Source organism: Phodopus roborovskii, unplaced genomic scaffold (assembly GCF_943737965.1).
Source record: "Phodopus roborovskii unplaced genomic scaffold, PHOROB, whole genome shotgun sequence".
Taxonomy (NCBI): Eukaryota; Metazoa; Chordata; class Mammalia; order Rodentia; family Cricetidae; genus Phodopus; species Phodopus roborovskii.
In genome coordinates, this window is record NW_026126691.1 from 555,994 (window position 1) to 580,987 (window position 24,994).

General features: G+C 47.2%; 1 protein-coding gene across 2 annotated transcripts in view; it reads left to right on the top strand.

Moving 5' to 3' along the window:
• LOC127214357 (disks large homolog 5) overlaps positions 1 to 24,994 on the top strand; it is a 104,510-nt gene that overhangs the window by 25,451 nt on the left and 54,065 nt on the right. For both annotated transcript variants that reach the window (XM_051174761.1, XM_051174762.1), the window contains exons 2-5: positions 11,295 to 11,363; positions 19,567 to 19,729; positions 21,125 to 21,268; positions 21,921 to 22,104. In XM_051174761.1, the coding sequence (XP_051030718.1) occupies positions 11,295 to 11,363; positions 19,567 to 19,729; positions 21,125 to 21,268; positions 21,921 to 22,104 (560 nt within the window). The remainder of the gene's footprint in view (positions 1 to 11,294; positions 11,364 to 19,566; positions 19,730 to 21,124; positions 21,269 to 21,920; positions 22,105 to 24,994) is intronic.

Below are 24,994 nucleotides of genomic sequence, written 5' to 3' on the forward strand. Positions count from 1 at the left end.
GGGATGGTTCTTAGAGATGTCCTCACTTTAGAATGTATTTTCTCCAAGTGTCCTGGTGTCAGGAAGTAGATTTGAACATGTATATCTGTATTTTGAGACTCTTTAAGGAGGAACCAGGAAAGGCTCTTAGTATATAAACATAGTTGGCCCTTTTAAATGGTTCCAGAAGAGTTGGTGTCCTTTACAACCCCCCTTTATAAGCTCTGGTGAAGATTTAATTCTCTGTCCCCCGTGTAGGGGAAGTGTGTGTGGTGTGGTGATTGTGTGTGTGTGTGTGTGTGTGTGTGTGTGCGGGCGGGCGCTCGTAGAGGCCAGAGGCCAACATTCAATATTTGCCCATTTGCTCTCTACCTTGTTTTTGAGATAGGTTCTCTTACTGAACCCAGAGCTCATGATTTGGCTAGACTGGTTCATCAGCAAGCCCCAGGGATCCTCCTGTCTAGGACTCCCCAAATCCTGGGATGACAGGGGCCTGTTATTGGGGCTTTTTGTATGTGAGTGCTGGAGATCAAATGAGAGTTCTCATGTTTGTAAATCAACCACTTTACTGACAGAACTCCCTTCAGCTTTGTTGGTAATACTCTTTATTCAGTTCATCCAAGACTTTTGCTGTCCTCTGACAGTGTGTTTTTTTTTCATTTTCTTTTCCCCCCAGCTCCTTCTACAACACATTACAGGGCATCTGGATTGTGGTCATTCTACCATGGGTGGTGGTGGAGGAGAAGAGCTGCTGGGAAATTCCTATATTTGTCCCCCACCCATCCCATTGCAGTTTATTCAGCTCTTCCTGCATACATCCTGGAAGCGCCCCCCCCCCCCCCGGCCTGGTCCATCTTTGATGTAGCCACTGTGTACAAAAAGCTGTTGGAAAATGAAAGAGAAAGTTGTATTCTCAGAATGTTTGCCCCTGAGGAAAGTGTGTTTGCACAAAATCCAATCTGACAGTTTCCATTTAAGCCAAGAAGCCTGGAGTCCTGCGGGCCCTAGAAAATACAAAGATTGGCATTTTGTAGGGCCTCTGCCAATGGTGTCTTGCTGTTGAAGCCCTGTCTGTCATAAGAGCTCTGGGTACCTGCTGTTGCTACAAGAACACCCACTCTTGTCACTGTGGGACCTGTTTGTCTGCCCTTCAAGGTCTCCTCTTTGTTTTTCTGAAATGTGATGAAATGGAACATGCTTTTTAAAATAGATCATTTCTGGCTGTGGCCTAGGCAGGTTTACTAGCCTCAGCACCCATACTTCTGCCTCCTTTATCTCATTTTGGCTGATGTGACATTGGCAATGGTAACTTAGATTTTTTTTTTTCCCTTAATAGTCATTCCAGATATATTCCTTTTAATCACATAATTTCTTGGCACAGAAGCTGAAGATTCAAAAGCATATTTTGGCTATGTTGGTTTACTTTTCCTAAACAGTGACTTCCCCTTCCCCTTTTGATTACCAAAGCAGTATAGCACCAATTAAAAGATGAAAAGAAGAAAGAGAGTTTATAATTGATCACAGTAAAGATGTTGTCACCCTATACATGTATGCGTGGGCCTACACTGGAAGAGGGGAAGGGGTGGGATTCAGCCTATGAGTATCCATCAGGAACAGACTGGTAGCCTCATGGGTGAGAGACAGGTAAGGTTGGTATGGGACTTACAAAACAGAGGCAGCTTGGTGATTATTGTATGCTTAGGGCTCAGAGATGGTACTTCTGGTGGTCTTGATTTTTAGAAGATCCTACTTTATCTGTTAACCTCTGAGCCTCAGGGTTCTTAGTCATAGAGTGGGGCTAGGGGCAATAACCCTTTTCTCAGCATGCTGCAAGCTTGAGGATGCTGTTTGTATTTGACTTTTTCATGGTGGGCATAGAGAATGGTGCTTATAATGGGGTGGGCTACACACAGCTTGACATGCCTGGGCACTGGGTTGGTGGTAATCCTAGACCCTATGAGTAGAGAAGAAAACCTAGCTTGCTCTCAGATGGCCAAGAGGCTCAAGCTATAGGATTGCTTTTCGTCTTTGGGGACTGGCATACTGTGGTTTCATTTGCCTTCCTTTGTGGTTGCAGATGTGGGTTTTTGGTTTTAGGTGTTTTTTTTTCTCTCTCACAAAATAGGGAACTATTTTTCTTTATTGCATAAGACCAACTCACCCCCCCCCCCCGCCCTGTGTAAACGATAACCCACATCCTCTTAGCATTTGAAATACTTTTACTCTCATTCCCCTTTTCCTATGGTTGTCCCTGGCAATCAGAAGACATCATGGGGCCAGATTTTCCTGAGATGTGTGGGGGAGCTCCTCCTTCTGCACTGGAGAAGAGCAGCTGCCCCTATCAACTGCTCTCTAGAGGACAAGGTTGGCTTTGCCCTTGGACTAAATGTCATTTGTCAAGGAGATCATTGTGATGAATCTGGAATTTGATGGCAGCTTTGCATTGGGTTTAAGGGAGGCGGAGGCTTAAGATTTGTTGTCCTGCTTTGGTAGGGCTGAAGGATAATCTCTTGAGCTGTTGTCCTTGCTGGAATGTGTGGGTCTGGTAGCCCATTGCTCTGCTAACAGCAGGATAGCTCCTTGCCCCTGCTGTGAACATGGCAGAGCAGAGAGTTAGTGAGAGCTAAGTGGATTTCTTTAGGGCTGGACATGTCACTGTGACCTGCAGTTTTGGGAACCAACTTTTTCCTCTGAAGGATCCTGTTTGAGAATGCACATTAGGTGCTAGATAATTGGCAGTGGTGATGATTGCACATGGTGTCACCTTATCTGAGATGAGGTCTGGAATCAGAAGACTATGTGCTTTGGGCAGAGCCTTACAAAACAAGTCAGAGTAAGGAGACAGGTACCATTTTATTTCTCCTGGAGGACTTTTTTTTTTTTTTTTTTTTTTTTTTCAGTCCTGGTCATTTAAGAGGTATGGAGAGGGCTGGAGAGATGGCTCAGAGGTTAAGGGCACTTGGTGCTAATCCTGAGAACCAGAGTTAGGCTCCTAGCACCTACCCATGGCTCACAAATGCCTCTCACTCCAGTTTTACATTGATCCAATGCCCTTTTCTGCCCCTCTTGTGTATCTGCACACACCTGTGCATACACTCATGCAGACTAAGACATGTATACACATCCATAAGTAAGATAGAACTTAAAAAAATTGGAGAACAGGTTGGATTTTGGAGTTTAGTTCCAATTAGCAATTAATTATAATAAGCCTGCCAAGCACTACGCAAATAGCTTCTGGATGTAGTCCAGCCAAGGAGACCCAGGAGTGATCCTCAGTTCTTCATCTTACTCATGGCAGAGATCACTAACCAGCCCTGGGCTCCTTTCCAGATGTAGGCTCAGGCATGAAATTTCTTTTTAGATGCCCCTTTTGGTTTCTAGTTTAATACAAACCCATCCTTTCCATGGTGGGAAAATAAGGCCAGTCAATCACCTACATAACTGCCTCTTTGGGAGAGCATTTCTGACTTTCACACGACCAACTCAAAGTGTCTTTTGCAGATATCTATGTATGTGGTGGCCAGAGGACAACCTTTCATGAGATAAGCTCTCTCGTTGACCTGGAACAGACTGAGTAGGGTGGTCTGGCTGGCTATTGAGCCCCGGGATCCACCTGTCTCTTGCCTCTCCAGCACTGGGATGCAATCGTGAAACATCATACCCAGCATATATATATGAATATATAATTCTGGGGATCAACCTTGGGTCCTTATGCAACATGGAAGCACTTCACTGGCTGAGTTATCCTTCCTTCCCCCAAAGCAATACACAGAAAGGAAAAGGGTTACTAGAAGAACAATAAAGAAATACATACACACTTTCTGAAGGCTCATATCTTACTCACAGGAAAGCCCCACATCCTCTTGTGACCTGTAAAGTCACCTGAAACTGCCTCCTGTGACCTCACTTGCACTTGCAGCTTCTCCATCCAGACTGTGCAGGCCCTCTTCGAATCTGGCCTCAGGGTGTTTGCACCTCCCCCCCCCCCCCGCCCCCACACACACTTCTGAGTCTTTGCTCAGGTTTGAGCTCCTCAGAGAGCCCTCCTGTGTTTCTTTATTTCATCACCTCAGTATTCTCTGTATTAGTATGCTAGTGTGGTGTGTGTGCCAGGTGTAGAGGTCAGAGGGCAGCTTGGGAGGTGGTTGTCTCCACTATGTGGGTCAGGTTTGGTGGCATGTGCCTTTACCTCCCGAGCTGTCTCTGTGACATCTGAGATGACCATTAGACTGGGTCCCTTTTCCCAGTATAGACATGTCCACCGAAGGGGCACCGTGTAGAGTACACCAACATCCCTCTCTTGCTTTGGTTGTCTGATGCCCACATGCAGATGCCAATGAGGAATGAATGGGAAGGTGGGTTTGTTCAGCATGCAGCAGGTCAGGAGAGCTGTAAAGGAAGGCAGAGCTGGCTTGTAAATGTCTTGTAACTGGCTTGGCTGATAGAATGGTAGAGAGGGGAAAAATGTCTTGTGTCTCAGTTACTCTTGCTGTTGCTGTCATAAAATACTCTGGCAAAAGTACTGTGAGGAAGAGGGTTTCTTTGGTTCATAGCTTGAAGTTTCAGTCCATCATGGACAGCAGCAGCAGCAGTGTTTGAAGTAACTGGTCACATGGCATCCACAGTGAAGAAATGGTAATGAATGCTTTGTTTAGCTCAGTTTCCTCGTCCTCCTCTTTTCATTGTTAAATCTGTATCTTGGTCATCTTCTCATTTTTATACAGTTCATTCATGATGCCAGCACAGGGAATGAATAGTGGGTGAATGGTCTCACCTCAGTCAGTGCCATCCAGATTATCCCCCACAGGCATGCCCAGAGTGATAATTGAGAGTAACCATCATGCTTTCCTAGCCTACTAGAATAGTCTTTCATTAGGACATGGAGAAAGGGATGTAATAGTTGGCATACAGGCTTTTTATAAAAGGGACTTTCTCCCAGTGACCCTCCCAGGAGTTAAACAAAGCCTGGGCCAGTTCACAGCCCTGAAGTCTGTTCATTGCTTCCTTGCAGGCAATACCTAGGAGGCCACTGAGGCAGGAATTTAGAGCTGAATGGGTACCCAGCTCTTCAGAGGATGTCACTTCTTTGTGCTCTTACTCATTGACTGCTTATCACTCAGTCCCTATTCAGTAAGCAAGGAAGAAACAGAATGGGGAGCAGCTGACTTAGGGTCACACAGTGGGACATCCTGAGATGATGGAAGATAGTGGAGTCTGTAGGACAGGAAGGCCAGAGATATGGTGAGGGGGTGTCCTCTTCAATGAAAATTGAGCCCAACCTGGGTACAGGAGCTGACCAAGGCAGAGAGGCCTTTCAATGATCTTCATCCTTTCTATGTGGCTCTCACAGCTCTGCTTTGACTGTTGCTAGTATTGACTGGAGCCTGGAGGAATTTGGCCATCACTCCCCACTCTATCCATATTGAGCATGGTGCAGGGCAGGGCAATGGTACTGTGGTCAGGCTCTTCAGTTGCAGGCCCTGGTCAGGCTGGTTGCAGACATCACTAATGAATGGACGGATATTCTTGACTGTTTGCACTTTTGTAAGACACTCCTGATACCCAGCCTACTCCACTCCTCTATACCCCTGAGGCATAACTGTGGACCAGCCTTTTCTTGCCAAGCCCTAAGACCCTGCCTTGTACCTCTGGTACTTTTTTGGGTGCAGATATGTGAATCATCACAGTAAAGAGTAACAAGGGAGTCAGGCTTGTTTTCATGATGGAAGACACTATTAAAGGCTGTCCCTATCTGGTTCTGGTTGACAGAACTAGGCCCCTTCCACCCATTTCCTCATTTCATATAGAGCTCAGTCTATCTGAAAGGAGTTAGTGTTTTCAGGCCCTTGCTTGTGGGGCTCCCTAAAGCTTTCAGCTGGTACAGAAGCTGCTATCTGGCTTGACCTTTCATCTCAGTAAAACAAGCACCAAGTGCCCCACCCCCACCAGGTAAGCAAGCAGCAAAAAAATTCTGGCTTTGCATGCTTTGTTTTCTCTCTTGTTTCATGTTGTGGCTTCCAGATTGGAGAGCATGTTCAGAGGCAAAATTGACCTCTGGGTTTTGTGGGGTCCCATTTTACAGATTCCACCTTTATAGCACAGAGTTTCAGGCAAATGGTGCTCCCATTGCTCTCCACAGGGCACTGTCCTCCTCTCAGGTACATGCTTCCATTGTCTGGGCAGTGGACACCCTGCCACTTTTGCAAGTTAGATAGTAGTCCTTATGATGACCAAAGGGGGAGATATAAGCACCATTTTACCAAGCTCAAGGCATGTGTCCTCAAACTTCACAAAGAACAATATGGTCTCACCTCCTTGTGTATGGATGGGGGACCTGATGACAAATCCTAATGTATAAGCTCAGTTGTTTTGAGTGGACTGTGCATACTGAGGACAAATCAGGCATGCTGTGCACAGAAGTAGTTAGCATCTTTTCACTCTCAGATAAGACTCCTAAGATGCATGGGGTAGGTAGGACTTTTTGAGTGTGTGAGATGCATCCCAGGGCCACCCATGACGATCTTGCTAGTTCCCTGAAATGTCTGAGGTTTATCAGCCTCTATTGTTGGGTTGCAGTGTGTACAGCTGGAACAGGGCCTGCTCTTCATGAAGTTCTTCAAGAGGCCTTCAAGCAGCACCACTGGATGTGAGCAGTAAGCATGACTCTCACTACCCACCTTTTCCTCATCTCCATAGTCAGGAAGGGAGTGGCTCACCGGTGAGGGCTGGTGATGTTCTGCATCTTCTCTAGGATGTCCTGCCACCTCAGAGCCCCGAGGGCCCAGACTCAAAGGGTAGCACATGTGGATGATGTCCTGTTTGCCCTTAATAGCTCTCCCTTAAACTCAATTGTGTAATTGAGACAGCCATGGTTTCCTTCTCTGTGAAATGAACCTAATGACAGCCCCAGGATCATCATGGGTGTTAACTCAAGCAATGTTTGCAGTGTGAGCCAACACATGCACAGTCCTAGCACTTATTAGGCTAAGGACCCATTAGCTGGTATCATTGACTATTACAGAGTACCATGCAGTCTGCACTTTCCTTATGAACGTGATTTCATCACTGTCACAGCCTTCCATATAGGTAAGGCAGGAATGGATAAGGGCAGGGTAGGAAGGGCCTGCTGCAGGCTGGCTCACCAGAATCTAAGCTCAACAGCTTGTGCTTGGGGACATGTCAGGTGTTATTTCAACAATCATTGTGTAGAAATTCAGTTGATCTCCACAGGACCTTCACAAGGGAGCATTCCCATCATCCCCTTGTTATCATAAGCATATGACCCAGAGAGGTGAGGTAAAGGTGGATTGGAGAGATAAGCCCAGGGGAGCTGGTGCTGGCCATTGTACTCTAGTCAACCCCATCTCCTCTGGCCTACAGGCTCAGATGGGAAAGAGTCTCTCTTGACTGTCCTATGAAACTTCTGATCCTGTTTCCTCTCAACTGACCATCCAGTGTCCCGCAGGGACAAATGTGGGTCTGGAGTGATTGGACACGTGGGTTATAGTGCTTCAGGTGTGAACTATAAGAGGTCAGCATGGTAGGGCAGGCCCCAGCTCATGATACCTGCTGTCTTGGGGCTTTAGAGCTGCCTCAGAATAGCAAGCCCATTTCCCAGTGGTAGAGTAGTAGGAGCTGGCCTGTCTGTGACCATGCTGTCTCAGGGGGCCAGGTGGTCAGGAACCTCTGCCCGTTAGTTTAGCTGTTTTGAGTTTCCACAGTGGAAGCATGAGTCACCCAGTCCTTCACAATTCCAGGCGAATGGAGAGGGAATGGTGAAGGGATGTCCTGGCCCTTGCAGGCTGCTGACAGGAGCCTGAGAGTTTGGGGTGTTTCCTTATCACCACAGTTCTGGAAGTTCTTTTGAAATTGGTCTTAGTGACTCAGTAGGACTGAGCCACACTGTAAACAGGAGTAGTAGGCTTGAGCTCTTCTGAAGGACATAGATAGTGCTTTTGGAAGGTCAGTCCCAGAGTGTGTCACTAGGTCAGCTGTCTCCCAGAGGTACCTACTTCCCTCTGATCTTTTGTGGAAGCTTCCATCTGTAGCCCTACTCCCATCTCTCTTGTAGCCTTGCTTCTTGCCCTTGGTCCCTGCACCACAGGTCTGTGGCCACATGTCCTGAGGCTTCTTAGCAATGCACTCTCAGGTTGTACCCTGATCTACCCTTTAACCAGGTCCCCAAGTACTTCCTCAGATGGTAAAGAACCCACATAGATGATTCTCAAGTCACACATCCACCTGAAACTTGTCTTCTGTGGGGATATTTTCATGTAACCCATTTGGGTTTCTTTAGTCTGTTTAGGTTCTCACAGTCTGGCCCTCAGATAGCAAATGTGAGGACAACTGGGCTGATGATAGTGTCGAGTGACCTGGGCTTCTGGTAGAGAGTGTCCTCCCCCACAGAAGATTTTTAGGATGCCTTAAGGTCTGGGTAGCTTCAGCAGTCCCTTCTGGCATCAGGGGAATTTTCACATTCTGTGGCTTCTGCAGATGGAGGGGCTAGGCATAACTTCAAAGTATGCTGGCCTGAGGTGGGATACCTGTTGCCCTTCAGGTTTGACTGTGAAACCCCAGAGGGAGATGATGCCATCCCTCAAGAAGTTAATCAACTTTGAGAGGACAGTGTGTGTGTGTGTGTGTGTGTGTGTGTGTGTGTGTGTGTGTTTCTGGTTAGGGGGAGGGAGGCTAACTCCCCTGCCTTCTGCTAACAGTCCTGACCACATAGGGCTTTAAAGACAGACAATGGTTATGAACACAAAACACTGTTCAGACAATGTCATCTTTGGGTCCTTTTCCCCAAATGATGTCCAAGGCTCTGAGAACATTATTAAAACTAGATCTTGTTCAGTTTTAACCAGTTACTCCTGATACCCATCAGCCTTGCCAGGGCAAGGAACCCTGACATTTGCCTGTGATGAGGGGCTAGAATGGTTCCCAGAGATGTAGATAAAGGTGTCACTCTGCTCTAGGCAGGCCACATAGCCCAGTCAGGACTTTGGGGACAGGGAAGAGGAACAGAATGTATTGATTGCAGAGATGTGAAATGTACTCCCCCAGATAGGGAGGACATGAGGCAGGGAGGAAAAAAGGCATCTGCCAAGCTTAATTAGCAGTGGAAATTTGTCGTGGAGGGAGGTGGGGTGTGTGTGTATGTGTGTGTGTGTGTGTGTGTGTGTGTGTGTGTGTGTGTGTGTGTAGGGAGTTGCTTTACTGGAAGATGGGACACTGCATATGCCAGTAAGAGAAAGAAGCAAGCAGTCCATTTTGGCAGTAGTGTCTAGGGAGTGTAAGCTGAAGTGCCAAGCTGGATTGACTTTAGCACAGACTTCTGAGGATGCGACTGGGAACATTTATTTGTGCTGGCTTTCCCAAGTAGGTATCTTTTCAAAACAATCCACTATATATCAGCTGTTGATGGAACTTGAAATATAGGAGCATGAACATGGCTTCTTCCTTTTCTAGCTGGATCTTGGAATTTCAGAGATGGATGGAATATTTTTGATTCTCCTGCCCTGCAAATGATGCACAAATGGCCCTGTGATTGTCAGGTCATGAGAGCACTGGGTCCCCTGCTGCCACCCCTCTGTAGAGAGCATCGTCAACTGCTGGGGAGACGCCAGTGGACACATTTCAGCCTAGGATTGTCCCCTTGGAAGACCAGACACCTACCCACTCCTTCCTGCTTAACAACCAGACTCATCTGATACCTCTGAAGTTCAGTGATGAAGCGCTCCCAGTCACTGCTGGCCACTGACCTGTTCTTGTCTCCCCCCCCCCCCCCCGTTTCCCTCCCTCTTCATCTCCTTGTCTAATAGGCAGCCCTGCTAACTCCCTACTAGGCTCTATATTCGATGCCTCTAATCTTCATAGGTAGACCTCAATCCCTACTCTGTCTCCTGTGTTCTCTGGGGTGCTCTTTTCTCCTCTGGAGGTTTCCTCACTATGCCATGAAGCTACCTGCTGCTCCAAGCCTCCATTCCCATGGCTGTTCATGTCTCACCACTGCTGCGCCCCTCCCCCCCACTCCTTTTTGCCTTCCATGATACTGTAGGTCTTGGGGACCCAGGAAAAGAGGTATAAAGGGAAGGGAACCTTCTGAATCAGGCTCCTTCTGCCTCTGGGTTATTCTTTGCAGTTTTCTAATGCCAGAGCCCCGAGGCTTGTTCAGAGCCCTTACAGCAAAACCCTACCTGTGCTTATCCACCTGATTCTGGGAACAAAACATTCCTCTTCCTTTCTGTTTTAGGTAACCTACTACCCCTGCCTGGCATGCTTTTCTGTAACTGCCCCCACCAGTGCAGTTTCCCTGTGGCATTGGTTTGCTTTGTCCTTTAATTTTGTCTCACTTGTGCCTTAGAGAGCAATATACACACTTGTTTTCCACTCCTCAGTGTGAAAGGTCACTGATGGAAGGGGACAGGGTCAGGGTCAGGACTGAACCTCTTCTTCACACTGGCTGGAACCAGGATCCAGCAGGCCATGTGTGTGCTCAGTATGCCTAGTGCTGACCACCCAACATCTCAGTCCATAGGTTGTTCCTGAGCTTGGCAGGGTGCACCCGGCATTGGAAAATATTTGAAAACAAACCCTGAAGGTGTTGTACACATAGTAAACTGTTGACACTTGCCTGCTCACCCTCAGTGTTCCTGTCTTCCCTCATGTTGGCTGGGGTTGGCAAGGCGGCACCAAACAAAATGTGCTACTCTATGTTTGGTGACATTGTAATTGTTCATAAGTTTTTGAGTAGCTTTATTTTTTATTATTAAAAATCTTGTTACATTTATTCAGTTTGTGTGTGGGGGAAGGGCATGTTTTTCCTTTCACCATGTGGGACCTGGGGATTGATTGAGGTCATTAATATTGGTGACAGACACTCTTACTGTTTGAGCCCTCTTTGTACCCATGCTATTATTAATTTATGATTATCATTATCATTGTATTTGTGTGTTCATGGGCATGTCAGTGCAGGAGTGCATGCATACTTGTGTGTAGGCCTGAGGACTATGTGGTGGGGTCAGTTCTGTCCTTCCAGCTTGGATTCTGAGGATTGAAACTTATATGGACATGTGGGACAGAAAGCAGCTGGCAGACTGGACTCTCTTTACATATTGATCAGACTCTAGATCATCACGGTGTGAGTGTGAAAAAAGCTGGGCAGAATGAGCCAAATTCAGATACTGCCCGTCACATCTCCCTGTTAACCTGGACTCCAGGTTCCCAGCCCTGGTGCAGTGGAATGATAAAGCAGAGCTTGGGCTGAGGACTAGTGGCCCTTGGGTTAGTAACATATAGGTCTTCCTTTGTGTCCCCAGGCTCTACCTACAGTGTCCTGTCTATCATGCCCTCAGATTCGGAGAGCAGCAGCTCCCTCAGCAGTGTGGGTAAGTTCTCCATTCTTGGGGACAGTGGATGCACTGTGGCTTGGGTCTTAAATAGGGATGGCCTGGGAAGGGTTTCTGTGGCATGGAACAACAATTTTCCCATCTGATTATATGTGAGGTTGTCCTCTGTTGGTGACATTCTCATTTTCTCTGGGTTTGGTTAGGGAGGTGGGAGTGGGAAGTGGGTTTGTCTACTTCATCATTCAGGGAGTAGGCTAACTCTATGTCTGGCCAGTCCCCCAGAAGCTTCTTATTGAGATGGAACCCTCAGGCTTGTTCTCTGCAATAGGGCTAGTGTGCTTGTCCTAGACAAGTAGCCTCTACATGCTGAAATGGATGCCTAGGAGAATGAGACCAGCCCTGTGTCAACTTTCTGGACATGTGCTGACAGGAAAGGGGGTTGATTTCCTAGCCTTCCAAAGTTCCTGTGTGTGACCTTTGCCCTGTATTGTACCCCATTTTTGGATTTGAAAGCTCACAGAGATCACTAGTTTAAGTCACTGTGCATTCATGCTAAAGAGAGTTGGGAAAGTTGACACCCACCAAGGAGGTATAGCATGCCTTAATTTCCCAAACCAGCTGGAGATGACATCCCAACCAGTAGTCACTTTCTGAACTCTTCAAACCAGGTGTGAAGATGTTTGTAGGGTAGGTGGTGGTACCTGGGCAGCTAAATCTCAGGATAGGAGACTTAAAAAAATCTCTTAGAGCATGGAAGGTCAGTGTGATCAGAGGCTACCATGTGCCAAGAACAGACTGTGTGTGTGATTCTGGGTGACCTTAGTAAAGTCCCACAGCCTGAGACTTCAGCCATGGAAACCTGTCTCACAGTTCTGGAGATCAAAAGCCCAAGATCAGAGAGTTGGCAAGGTCATGTGTTCTCAAGGGTTTGAGACAGCAGTTCTCATGTTTGGCTTCTTCATGAACTGCCCTATCATCCTCCGCCCCTCCTCTCTCTGTCTTTTTCTCTCTCTGAGTAGGAGTGCTAAGGACACTGATCACACCAGGTTCAAGGCCTGTCTTGTTCCACCATGGCCAAGTTGCTCATCTGTAAAACACCGTGTTTCTAAATTTCTAAATAAGGTTCACATTTTCCTTTTCTTGGATCACGGACATCCAAAAAGAACACATTTACCTTCTAGCTTTCATGGCATCTAGAGTTCAGGAAGGACAGAGTTCTGCATTACTGTTTGACTGACTATGGGTCTGGCTCTCAGGAATGGGGCTTTCAGGATAAATAGGGGGGATGAGGTGATACTTCTGTTTCCTGTGTCATGTATGTGTCTCATCTCTAGTGGATATTGCAGACATATTCACATTGTCATTCTGAACTGGCAATGTCAACTTTCCAATGAGCATTTATGATCTCACAGGGTCTCCAGAAAGAGGCTCTGCTTCTCACAGCATTTTCTGCTTATGTTAGCATTTTGAACATGAGCAGAAAGATGGGATTCATATTTTTCTGGTGGGGTTTCAGTGTAGCTACAAATTTTTGGTATTCCTGCTTCTGCTTCCCTAGTACAGGGATTACAGGCATCATGCCTAGCTCAATGGGCTGAAATTGAAGGCAAGTTAGCCCTTGTGCTGAGGGTCAGCAATGTCCCCAGATACTTCTTGAGAGTCATGAGCAGGTTGAGAGGAAATCTTTGATGTATGTCCCATTGCAAGCTCAGCCTGCACTGGCTGTGCCCAGTTCTTTCACACAGGAGCTTGCTGTGTTCTTATGGTCAATCCTCCTAAGCTCACAGGAACCAAGATTTGCTTTTCTTTCTCTTCTATTCACAGTTGAACATCCACACCCACTCCCTTAACCAGTAATGAAATGTGTGACCTCATATCACAGGCATGGCTTGATCAGGCTAGGTACATAAAGATTGGGTGATGCCTCCTCAGGCATGTGGAACACTGCCTACACTAGCAGTTTAGCTGTCATAGCCAGAGATAATACAGAGTTACTACCAAGAGGTTATTCACATTTAAATGCCTTAAAATGAAGTGAAATTTCTGGGTTTTCAATTACACAAGTTATATGTAATTGATTCTGTAGCCACCTGTGGCCAGGGGTTTCCATCTGGGATCTCATAGGTGACAATCCAGATTAAGAAGACAGCCCATCCCTGTAATGTCCCTATATGATCAGAGGCAACTCCTGCAGAGGTCATGAGCAGGGAGGGTTGTTATGAGCAGTTTTTCCTGCCATCTGGGCCCAGAGCTGCGCCAGCCCCAAATAACACACAGAGACACTGTATTAGATATAAAGCTATTAGCCTCTTACTAGAATTTCTTATAGGCTAGCTCTGTCTTAAATGTTAACCCATTTCTATCAATCTAAGTATTTCCACGTGGTCTTATCTTACCGGAGAGAGGGGCCGGCATTCTGCTCTCCCCATCCTACTTGAATCTCTTCCCTCCTTCTTCCTCTCTCCTCTTAGTCTCCTAGTCCCACCTATCTTGCTTTCCTATTGGCTAATAGTGCTTTATTCATTAACCAATATGAGAAACATTTACAGAATGACATCTCCCATCAGAGGGTCTCCTCTCATGGAGGGCAAAGGAGTCACTGGTTTGTCCCTACACCTGTGCTACAAGCCTGGACCCTGTGTTTAGCATGCTTGGGCACTCATCAGGGTGCAGATTCCTGAGCATATGGCCATCAGAAACTGGAATAGGGCTCACCACCTGCAGTTAGGCAGCCCACCATGCTTGGGTGGGAAGTGGAATGTGTGTGGTAGGCTACATTTAGTTCACTGAAGAGACCAGACAAGTCTTCCTCATAGCTAGACAGTTCCTGCTGGCCTGGTATTGTCCAGTGAGAGGCAGAGCATGTCATAGATACAGTAGGGTGGATACCCCCACTTTTACTTGTCTTTATTTGTGGACTTTAGGAAAGGTAAGAACAAGATCCTAAGCATAGGAAGATCAAAGCTACTTTTCCTGCTTCATCTCCTCAGGATAAAACAGTGGACAAGAGCAAGTTGTATTCAACAGAGCACAACCTTGGTTTTAAGATTGGAGGCAGGGGTTTCTGAGACTGCATTGGTCTAGCTTGCTTTTTGCTGCTATGATAAACACCATGACCAAAAGTAACCTGAGTCACACTTCCAGGTAACAGTCCATCACTGAGGGTAGTCAGGGCAGGAACTCAAGCAGGAGCAGAGGCAAAAATGTGGAGGAAAGCTGCGTAGTGGCTTGCTCCCCTTTGACAGTCCTGGACCACCCACCTGTGGAACAGTTCTGTCAACAATGGGCTGAGACCTCCTACATCAATCAATAATTGATTTCATCACAGATGTGGCAGAGGCCAAACTGGTCCAGACAGGCCTTCAATTGAGGTTCCCCTTTTCTAGGGGATTTCAGTTTGTATCAAGTTGACAGTAAAAACTAGGTAGTACAAGTGTCTCATGTATCCCAGGCTGGTTGTGAACATGTTGTGGAGACACAAACAACCTTGAATATTTTAGTCTCTTGCCTCTGTTTCATTAGTACTGGGGCTTACAGGTGCACACCAGCAAGCACATCTAGTTTATGTTAGTGTTGGGGACTAAATTCAGGGCCCCATATGTGTTAGACAAGTATTCTCCCAACTGAGTTACATACTAAGTCTGTGTTTCATCTTTGTTGTTGTTGGTTTTGTTTGCTTGTTTGTTTGTTTGTTTGTTTTTTGGACAGAATCTCACTGACAGTCATCTTGCCCCAACTTCTAAATTCATGTTTGGGCAACCACACTCTGCCTAGGAGGTTTTGTACTTTTTCTAGGTGACTGAGGTCTTACTACTTCAGCTTCTCTTGTGAATAGTCTGGTAGCAACTGTGTTCCTCTGTTGAGACCTCTTTGGGGTAATTTTCATTAGCTTGGCACACAGCACTGAGGAGCTTCCTGGTACACTGGGTGCTTCTGTGTCTCCTCCCCATCCATCCTGACCTAATTCTGCAGTAGTCATATTGAGTAAGGGGGGGGGGTGTGGGGAGGTTAAGGAGGGAGGAGGGAGGAGACACTCCTAGTCAATGTTTGGGACACTTTCAGTGCTTGCAGATGGAGGTAATGGGGGATTTCTTATGAACCAGTGCAACAGATCTCAGGCTTGTGGGAAGGAAAGGTGCTAAAGGATTTCCTTGTGTTCCAGGGAAGGTTCCTGGAAAGGGTAACTTGGCTTCTATTTGGGAGGAACCTAGTCAGCAGGGAAGCCCTTTGATCTCAGCAGGTTCTTCCTTGCACAGCCTTTATTTTTTTAGATTTCTTTTCTTGTGAGACAGGACTTCATAAATATCAGTCTGGCTTGGGCTCATTATAGAATGACCTAGCAATTGTGATCCCTTTTACTCTTCTGTGTATTGCTAGGATCACAGGTATGCACTATTACACTGGTTTCTGTAGTGTTGGGATTAAACCCAGGGTCTTGTGCATGCCAGTCAAGTTCCCTAACGGTGGAGCTACACCCTCAGTCCCTGGACAATCTTTTGTATCCTGGGGAAGCCCTTGGCATCTAACATTTATGATGTTGTCTAGTAGGAGCACCTTCTCCTCTTGCAGGAAGTGACTTGGAGCATGCTCCCAAGGCCATACATGCCAATACACTGAGAGAATAGAGAACAGAGAGACATGAGAGAGGCAGAAGGAAACTGGTCTTCAGTCATTGTAGAATACACCAAGAAAGGTGTGGTTCTGGGGAAGGTGCAGTGAGTCCTGAGCAGGGAATAGGAGGATTCTTGGAGGAGGTGGAGCTTGAGCCTGGTCTTCTCTGCTTGCCTTGGTTCCTAAAAAGCAGACCCCAGTGGAGGATTCCAGGGCATTCATTTGTCTGGCTAGGGAGCCAGGAAGGGGCAAGGCTGTGCTGGGAGCTCCTGGCTTTCATTTCCTTTAGGAAAGAGGGCAACGAGAGGCATCTGCATTTCACCCAGAGGGGATTCCTTTAGGCATAGTAAGAGTCTGATGCCAAAACATATGTGTCTGTGTGTGTGTGTGTGTGTGTGTGTGTGTGTGTGTGTGCGCGCGCGCGCTTGCACACATGCATGTGTGCATGCGAGGGTCTCCTGATTAAGTCCCCTTAGGCTTTTGTGTCAGCAGCTGGGGGTTATATGCATTCTCCAGGGCAGCTCAGGAACTGCAAGAACCAATTGCCCAGGAAAAGGACCAGGTCCTTCCTGCCAGCTCTGGTTGTTCCTGGGCTGTCTGTAAGGCTGGCTTGGTGAGCCTGGTGACCATGTACTGTCTCTTCATGGTATCACCTTCAACAGTCAGAACCTAGAACAGTCAGGATGGACACCTGGGTGCTTTTGGCTAGTGCTAGTTTTCTGCTAGTTTTGAGTACAGGCTCAAGGAATCTGCAGTCAAACATGTAGCCCTTAGTGAAGAAGGGCGAGGAAGCCTCAGAGTTACCTGGAGCATGGGAGGAGATAGGAGGGAGCCAGAGGCAAAAAGCCCTCAGTCTTCAACGCCCATATCTAGCTGCCCACAGATCCCCAGCAGTGTATGGTTGCATAGGAACTGGGGATTTTCAGGATGGGGTATGATTGTGCTCTATCCCTTGCTACTGCCATTCCATTGTTCACACTCACAGCCAGCCCCAGCATGTGGTTATTTTTTGTTTTTTGTTTTTTATAGACCTGGGCCTTGTCCTGTGCTGCATTGCTTCTGAGGCATATATATTCTTGTTGGAGAATAATTCAGTGTGTAGGTCTGTGGGACTCTGTGACCATTGCATTATAGGGCAGCATCATCCTCAGTACATTCTCCAACCTGGGAAGCATGTTAAAAAAAAAAAAGAATTTAAAATCAATAAAAATTTGTATATTTATGCCTGTATGCATGTGTGTGTGTGGGGAGGGGTCATGTGTATAGAAGCCAGTGAATAACCTTTGGTGTGATTCCTTCACTTCATTTGAGGCAGGGACTCATTGGCATGGTGCTTGCTAGTTAGTCTAAGCCACCTGGCCAGCTAGCGCTAGGGATCCTGCTCTCTCAGCCTCCTTAGCACTGGTATTACCAGCAGATGCTACTGTGCTTGGCACTTTCATAATGCTTGTGGAGATTCAAACCCAATTCCTCATGTTTGTTAAGAAGGTAGTGTATTGACTGAGTTGAGTTACCTTCCCAGTCCCCAAAACTGTTTTCATTTGAGGGATGATAGGATTTTCCACACCACTTGGAATGTTTTAGAGCTTCCCGATTTAGCACAACCTGGATTTGTCCTGAGGGTTCTATAGGAATTGCTGTAGTCATCAGAGATAAGTCAGAGAGGTTGCTACTCTCTGGGGTCCCAGGCCTGCTTGACCTTACCTTGTTATGTTCCTTGGGTAGGTATGTGTTTGCTATGGCCATGGGGTAGTTGGTAGTGGTGGAGTGTAGAGAGGAGAGGAATCCAGTCCCATTAGGAAGTGTAGTGGTTGAGGCCTGGATCTTAGCTGAGAGCTGAGTCTGAGGCTAGGGCTGGGGCTCACGTGTTACTGTCTAGTTCTGTGGTGTCAATTGCTCAGGGGTAATGGCAATATAACTCTGGTGGGCAGTTGGGGGAGTTAATGAGATGAGGACAATGGCATGGCACAGAAATGAACACCTTGGCTGTATACCCTAGATGACAGTCCCCACTGTCTGGGTGGCCAGCTGACTCAGATCCTCCCACCTAGATCTGAGACCAGATGTCACTGCCTTCCAAGATGGATGCCTTAGTAACCCTGAAAGCCTGGGGGATTCCTGGATAGCAACTGGCCTTTAGTTCTTGTTTAAAGGACAAAGAAGCTGGGTTCTGATGTCAGCTAAGGATGATAGTACCAGCAAGAAGCAAAGGCAAGCAGGCCACAACAGCTCTGCTCTCCCAATACCCCAGGCCTCTTTATATCTGAGCTATAGTCTACTGGGGTGGGGCAGATCTTCTCTGCTCAGCTAATCCTTCCTGGAAATGCTCTTCCAGATCCATCTAGAGGCATGTCCAGATCCAAGCATGTTCACAATCAATCAGGACGAATATAGTTTAGGAGTATTAGATTCAGGGGTTGGATCACCTCCATGTGGGATGCTGACAATGCTGGGGCAATAGCTTGAGGCTCCCACCTCACACCATGACAAGTTCACTTCCCTCGGACCACATGGAACTCCCCATTCTCCCTGGGGCCACTGGAAGGCACAAAGCTCACTATTCATTTAACTAATATTTGGTTTGTGTAAACCATCAGACAACAAGGATCAGAAGAGGTTGGTCAGGGCCTCACAGAGAAGGGGAATGTCATGCTCTTTGCATGTCTGGGTCCACTGAGGAGACAAGTGTCATGGCTCAGGAGTGAGTCAGCCTCTCTCATGAGAGCTACAGAATGAGACAGATGCTGTGAGCTCCTCAGACCCCACCCCAGATCTCCAAGTGTTAGGTGAGGAGTTGGATTGATAGGACCAATGGGGCTACCTATAAAAGGGCCGTGTTTTAATTCTCATGAAGTATTTTGTCTTTGGATTCTCAGAGATCTATTTAGATCTGGTAAGAGGCAGCAGTTTTTGTTGTCCTTCATACAAATGTAAAGCATTTGTATGCCTTTGGTCCTGGGGTCAAGTGATGAGGGTGTGGTGTGGATTAAACATGGATGCCCCAGGATTTATCTGCATCATATAGGCTGTGAACTGTCAGCATCCTCCAAGGTTGTTTGCTTTGGCTGCCTTGGGCATGTCCTGAGGCAGTGGATCTGCAATAGGGACTGAGTTGCTTGTCTAGTCATGCTGAGAGATGATGGAGACAAAGCTCTTGGGTCCAAGCTGCACTGCTCTTCTGAGTATTCACTTTGCTCCATGTGCGCCATTTCTCTCAGGCTTCTGGCTGTGGCCCAGGGTAGTCTGCTCTGCCTCTTTAGTCATGTGTTGTGTCCAGGACTGGGTGATAATGAGCATGCCCAGAACAGGCAATGTTTAGTGCCCATCCTAGAGATGTGAAATCCAGACTGGGGAGGGAGTGGCCATCTTAGGGTCCTTGGCTAGGACCCGATGGTCTAGTCCCTGCTGTCAACTTCTGTGGGAAGAGACTGATAGGGCCTACTTTGTAGGAGTGGGCGTTCCTGCAGAAGCTGACAGGGACTGGTTCCATTTGGTGCCTTGCAGTGGGTGTTGAGAAGACCTGAGGATCATCACTGCTTGGTGAATAGCTGAACAAGCCATGATGTCAGAACATGCTGGCCCCTTGGGAGTGGGCCCAAGTGCATGTTCTCTTGTGCTTACCTACCCACAGGCACTACAGGGAAGGCACCATCCCCGCCACCCCTCCTCACTGAGCAGCAGGTCAATGACAAGGTGGAGAACCTCTCCATTCAGCTCCGGCTGATAACCCGTGAGAGGAACGAGCTACGCAAGCGCCTGGCCTTCGCTACACATGGAGCCACCTTTGACAAGAGGTAGTCATTGTCCCAACTCCCCAGTGACTGTCCTGACACTACTGTGTCACCTTGAGCCACTTCTTAGCTCCACAGTTTCTAGAGGCGTCACCTCCAAAGTGTCCTTTGGATTCTAGCCAGTTGTAGAACCCTAAGCCCTGGTGGGGGACAGGGCTCTCTCTCTCTCTCTCTCTCTCTCTCTCTCTCTCTCTCTCTGCTTCCTCTGTGTGTCTTTATGCTTTCTCCAAGTGAAAATAAGAACCTATAAGATCTAAGTCACAGATATTTGGGATTAGGTAAGTATATGTCTGTTCCTGTCACCCATTTGAGGAAAACCTGAGAATCACAGCTTCTGTGATAGGCCAGCTGTGTTGAGTCTGTGGCAGAGGAGCTAGGCATTGGTGTTTGTCTCACAGGTGATTGTGTTTCTGGTTGCAGTTGGAGGGGCCTGATTGCTGGGTGCTTGTTAGTGTTAAAGAAGACCAGGAGCTCTTAACTGTTGCCGCCTGGTCCTGTACCACATGCTGAGACAGTAACTTTTCCCCTGTACCCTCGTTCTGCTGGCTGCACCCACTCCTGGGCCATAAATGCTTGTGTATGTGCTATGTGCTCACAGGCATGCATACACACATGTACTGTCTCCCTGAAGACCCTGACCTGCTGCATTGCTGGCTGGACCTTTCTGTGGTTTGTAGACCCATTCAATGTTCTTGCCATAAAGGTACATATTACCTGGCATCTTTTAAGAAAAATTTTTGTGAGTTTTAGTATCTGTTCTCTTGGCAAAAAGCATTTGTTCAGCCTGCTGTAGGAAACCATGCACCAGCATTCCCCAGGGAGCCTTTTGAAGGGTTCCCTTTTCCCCTCCAGATCCTGGGAGTCTGGGTTTCTATGGTGGGGCTTGAGGATTTGCCTTTCTCTGTATTCATATGACACCAGTGCTGAGGCTTGGAGCCCCACTTTACTCAGCACTGCTGATGGCCTGTGCTCACCTTAGCATCACATTGTGATCCCCTGGGGAGATAAAGCCATCTGGACTTTTGGCCTCCCTCCTGGGAATATCAATTGTGTGCTCTGGGTACCAAGTAGTAATAGGCACCAGGATTGAAATTCCTTGTTCTGAAGACAGGATAAATATCATCACAGTTTCTGGTGGCTCCAGACCTGTGCATTAGACTCCTGGGAAATTCTGCTCCTCGTGGGCTATTGAGACGCTCATGAAGCCAGGGCTTCCTCCAGGTGGACACCCAGATTCTGCTGACTGAAGCCAGGATAGCAAGTTTAGTAAGCATCAAGTGGCCACAGTCATAGGAGCCAGAACCTGGCATCCACTGGGCTGGGATAATCTAGGATACAGCCTGAATTCATGTGACCCTTGAGGCCTGTGTTCATGGGGTTCTTTGCTCCTGGGGCCAGGCCCTACCACAGGCTGAATCCTGATTATGAAAGGCTAAAGATCCAGTGTGTGCGGGCCATGTCTGATCTGCAGAGTTTACAGAACCAGCACACCAACGCCTTGAAGAGGTGCGAGGAGGTGGCCAAGGAGACAGACTTCTATCAGTGAGTGTTGTGCTGGGAGGGGCCCCAGGACTTGTGGAGTAGCCAGCCACCTTCTGCCCATCTCAGTTTCTGGACAGAGTCCAGGGCTCTGGGGCTAGCAAGCTGCCTGCCTTCTGTGAGAGGACTTGTGTCTCTAGGACTCAGTTTTGCTAAGTATAAAATAGAGTGTTAGCCCCTCCCAGCATTATTGTGAGCCTTAGAAGCTGGTAGATTAAAAAAAAAAAAAAAAAAAAAAAAAAAAGATTTAAAACACAAGGTGGGTTTCAGGCTGCCCAAGTCTCCAGATCTCTGCCTGGGAGCCTACTTCAGGGGACAGATTGGGTGTTCTCTCTTTGGGGCCCCTGACCTCCCTCACAGGGTATTGCTCTGTACCTGCCATGTTGCCCTAGGTCCCAGGACATATAGGCACAGGTTGGGGCTGTCTCATTTCCTTGGAGATATTTGTATCCCTTTTGCTGCTGGGGTTTTCAGAACTGGGGTTGAGTCTTTTTGGGGTTTACTTGTTCTCTTGGTTTGGCCTCCCTCTGAGTGCTGCTGACCTGGCTCCTATGGTCATTGTCTTGATCACTTTGGGGACCTGCAGCTAATGGTTCCTGGAGATGGGATGTGAGGGAGAAATTAGTTAGGACTAAATGTGTCTGTGGGGTTTCAGCACCCTCCACAGCCGGCTCCTGAGTGACCAGACTCAGCTGAAGGATGACGTGGACATGTTGAGACGGGAAAATGGGAAGCTGCTGCGTGAGCGGGATCTTCTCCAGCAATCCTGGGAGGACATGAAGCGGCTCAGGGAGGAGGACCAGAAGGAGATAGGTGACCTCCGGGCCCAGCAACAGCAGGTAAGACTACAGAGCCAGGGGCAGGCCAAAGTCGGCCACCTCCCTGCCCATCTGTGTACCTGCCTGTCCCTCTATCCATTCAGTCATTCACCTATCCATCTAGCCATCCAAATACTGTCCATCCAATTGTTTGATTGTATGACAATTAATAACCATTTTTGAAAAGTCTGTCTCTTTTGAGGACTCTTCTGAATATGGGCAAACAAACCATCTTGCTCTGCTAGAAGCTGTCTCCTATGAGGAAGACAGACTACTCACATAACACTATTGCCTGTCATGAGCATTTCAGGTAGTGCCAAGTGGGGTGTACTCTGAGGCATGCAACTTGGAGTATATATAGCAGGGCATTGGGGAGGGTGTGGCTCATTTAGTTTGCAGGGATCTTGTGACATCACAGATGGAAAGCATGTTGCAAAATGCCAAGTGAGTGGTTCTCATTGTCATCTTTTTGGTTGTCATGTGGTCTTCTTCCTGCATTCCAATGTATTCTCTACTCTTTGTCCGGGTCTTGGTTCACACTAACAGGAAGTTGAGTAGCAGCTTGTCAACCCTGTTTTCTGTGAGTGGTGCTGGACAGTTCTCCCAACCTGGAACTTCTAGTCTGGAGCTGACAGGGTGGGTAACTATAGATGTTGGAAGGACTTTTGACAGGCTGAGGGCAGGAGATGGGAGATCTGAGGCTTCAAGGGAAAAGTTTTCCCCCATAGCAGTTTTAGTCCCTAAGGGAAGATAGCAGTCTTGGGTGGTCTTCTGAAAGATGAGTCCTTTTAAAGCACATATTTATTGTTCACTGTGTTGATTTTCCTTTTGACAGTTTTGTCATTGGAAATAACACACTCTGTTCATCTCTTCCACCTCTCACCATTTCTCATCTCCCATTCCTCCTGCTTCAACCATCTGGTCCTTTAAGAATGTGTTTTCTTAGTAAGGAACCCAATTGAGAAGGAAATAGCCTTCTTTATCTATTGGGTCTCCCTCGGTTCTTAAGGATTTCCTTGACTTTCATGCCCTTGATCCTGTAGAAGGTTTGGCTTGGGTCTGTCTGATCTTCATGGTTTGATTTAGTCTGTCTTGCTATGTTCTTGAATCCCATTGATTGATTTGTGGCTAGTTCGGGCCCATTCTTGGCACTGTTCTTGGTCATTCCAAAGCTGGTGTTTCCAGACTTCTCTACTGGCCTTACCTGGCTTCTGTTCACCCTTTTTTCTCTCCTTCCTCTTCACTCTTGTATACTGTCTGTGTTGTAGCTCATTCTGGCCAGTGTTGGTTCCTGAAGCTACTTCTCCTTCCTTTTGACATGGCTCCTGTATTCCTTCCTCACCTTGGTCTCTGGCTTACTAGCCAATCCAGGTTCATTTTACAGTCTTTCTCTAGCCTCCTGTATCAGTCATTTATTTTTCCTTCACCCCCTTTGATGAGGGAAAATGTTATTTAAAAGTATTATGAGGGAAAAATCTGACAGATCTCATTTCTCATCTTTCTAATCCCACCTGAGGTAGAAGGCTGTCCTAGGTTGCACAGTGAGATCTAGGTGCTTCAGTTAGTCAGAAACACTGGCCAACCCTAAATCTTCCCAAACAAAGCTAGATTGGATTGCTAAATGCGTGAATGGGTATTGGGATATCTTCCTTCCCAGATTCCCACAGGGAAGGATGTCAGCAATATCTGCATACTGACACATGCACTGGGTGGTACAAACACACACACACACACACACACACACACACACACGGAGAGATAGACACAGTGATGGACACATGCACACAGAGCAGGGAGGAGAGATACAGAGACAGACACACATGCAGTCAGACAGAGAATGGGGAGGAGACAGAGAGTAGAGAGGATGGAGACAGAGTGTAGGGAGAAGGCAGACAGAGAGTAGGGAGGAGACAGAGTGTGGAAAGGAGACAGAGATTGGGAGGAGAAAGACAGACAAACAGACCGACCAACAGACAGAGACAGAGTGGGGAGGAGATTGATATTGATTGAAGCCTGTGACGCTCAGAGCTGAGCAAGAAATCACCAGACTGGGAAGCACAGCACAGCACAGCCATACCAGTGGTGCACAGACATACCCATACACAAAATAAATACCCATACACAAAATAAATAAATCTAAAAAACCCCAAGGTAGCATTCTCATGACACTTCCCATGGATTCGTGCTTAACTTAGACCCCATCAGCCCCTCCTCATCCACAGCTGCATCTGTGTCTTGGTCTGTATAGCGAGAGCTGTGACTACATTCTTCCACTTTCAGCCTATATTCAATCCACTTCCCTCATTTTCCTCTGGTAGCATCCCTTAAATAGCAGTGAGGATTAATTGATTGGCCCAGTTCTGATTAACTTGTTTTTTGTTTGTTTATAAACACACCCCAGGCTGCCTGAGAGCATGCTTCTCTCTGGCTTTAGTTCCTGGATACTGGGGTGACAGGCTCAAGCCACCATGTGCTGCACCTCCTGGTCACTTACTCTGTCAGTTCCCATGTGTCCCCAACTCCCAGTCCCTCTGTAGCCGCCCTCCCCACACCATGCTCTTTTTCTTTTTAGATATTTTTGTCTCTGTCCAACAGTTCTCAGCCCCAGCAGGTCTGAGTCTTCTGTGCTGGCCGGTGCAGCTTTTTGTCTTGCTCTGCCTCACGGAATGACTGCAGGGTTCATGGGATCAGGAATAAGAGGGACATGGTTTTGTCTTTGTTTCTATACTTTTTTATTTTTGTGAAATTAATGTGGTTTGTAAGAAATAGCAAAGGAGTGAAACTATAGAGACATTTTTATGAATAAAAAGAAAGTTTGTTTCTTTTCACTGCACAGGGGTAAGTCCCAGCATGTTTTAGGTTTGTCTGTGTGTCTGGAGTGCTATACACATCCTATTCTTCTCACATAGTG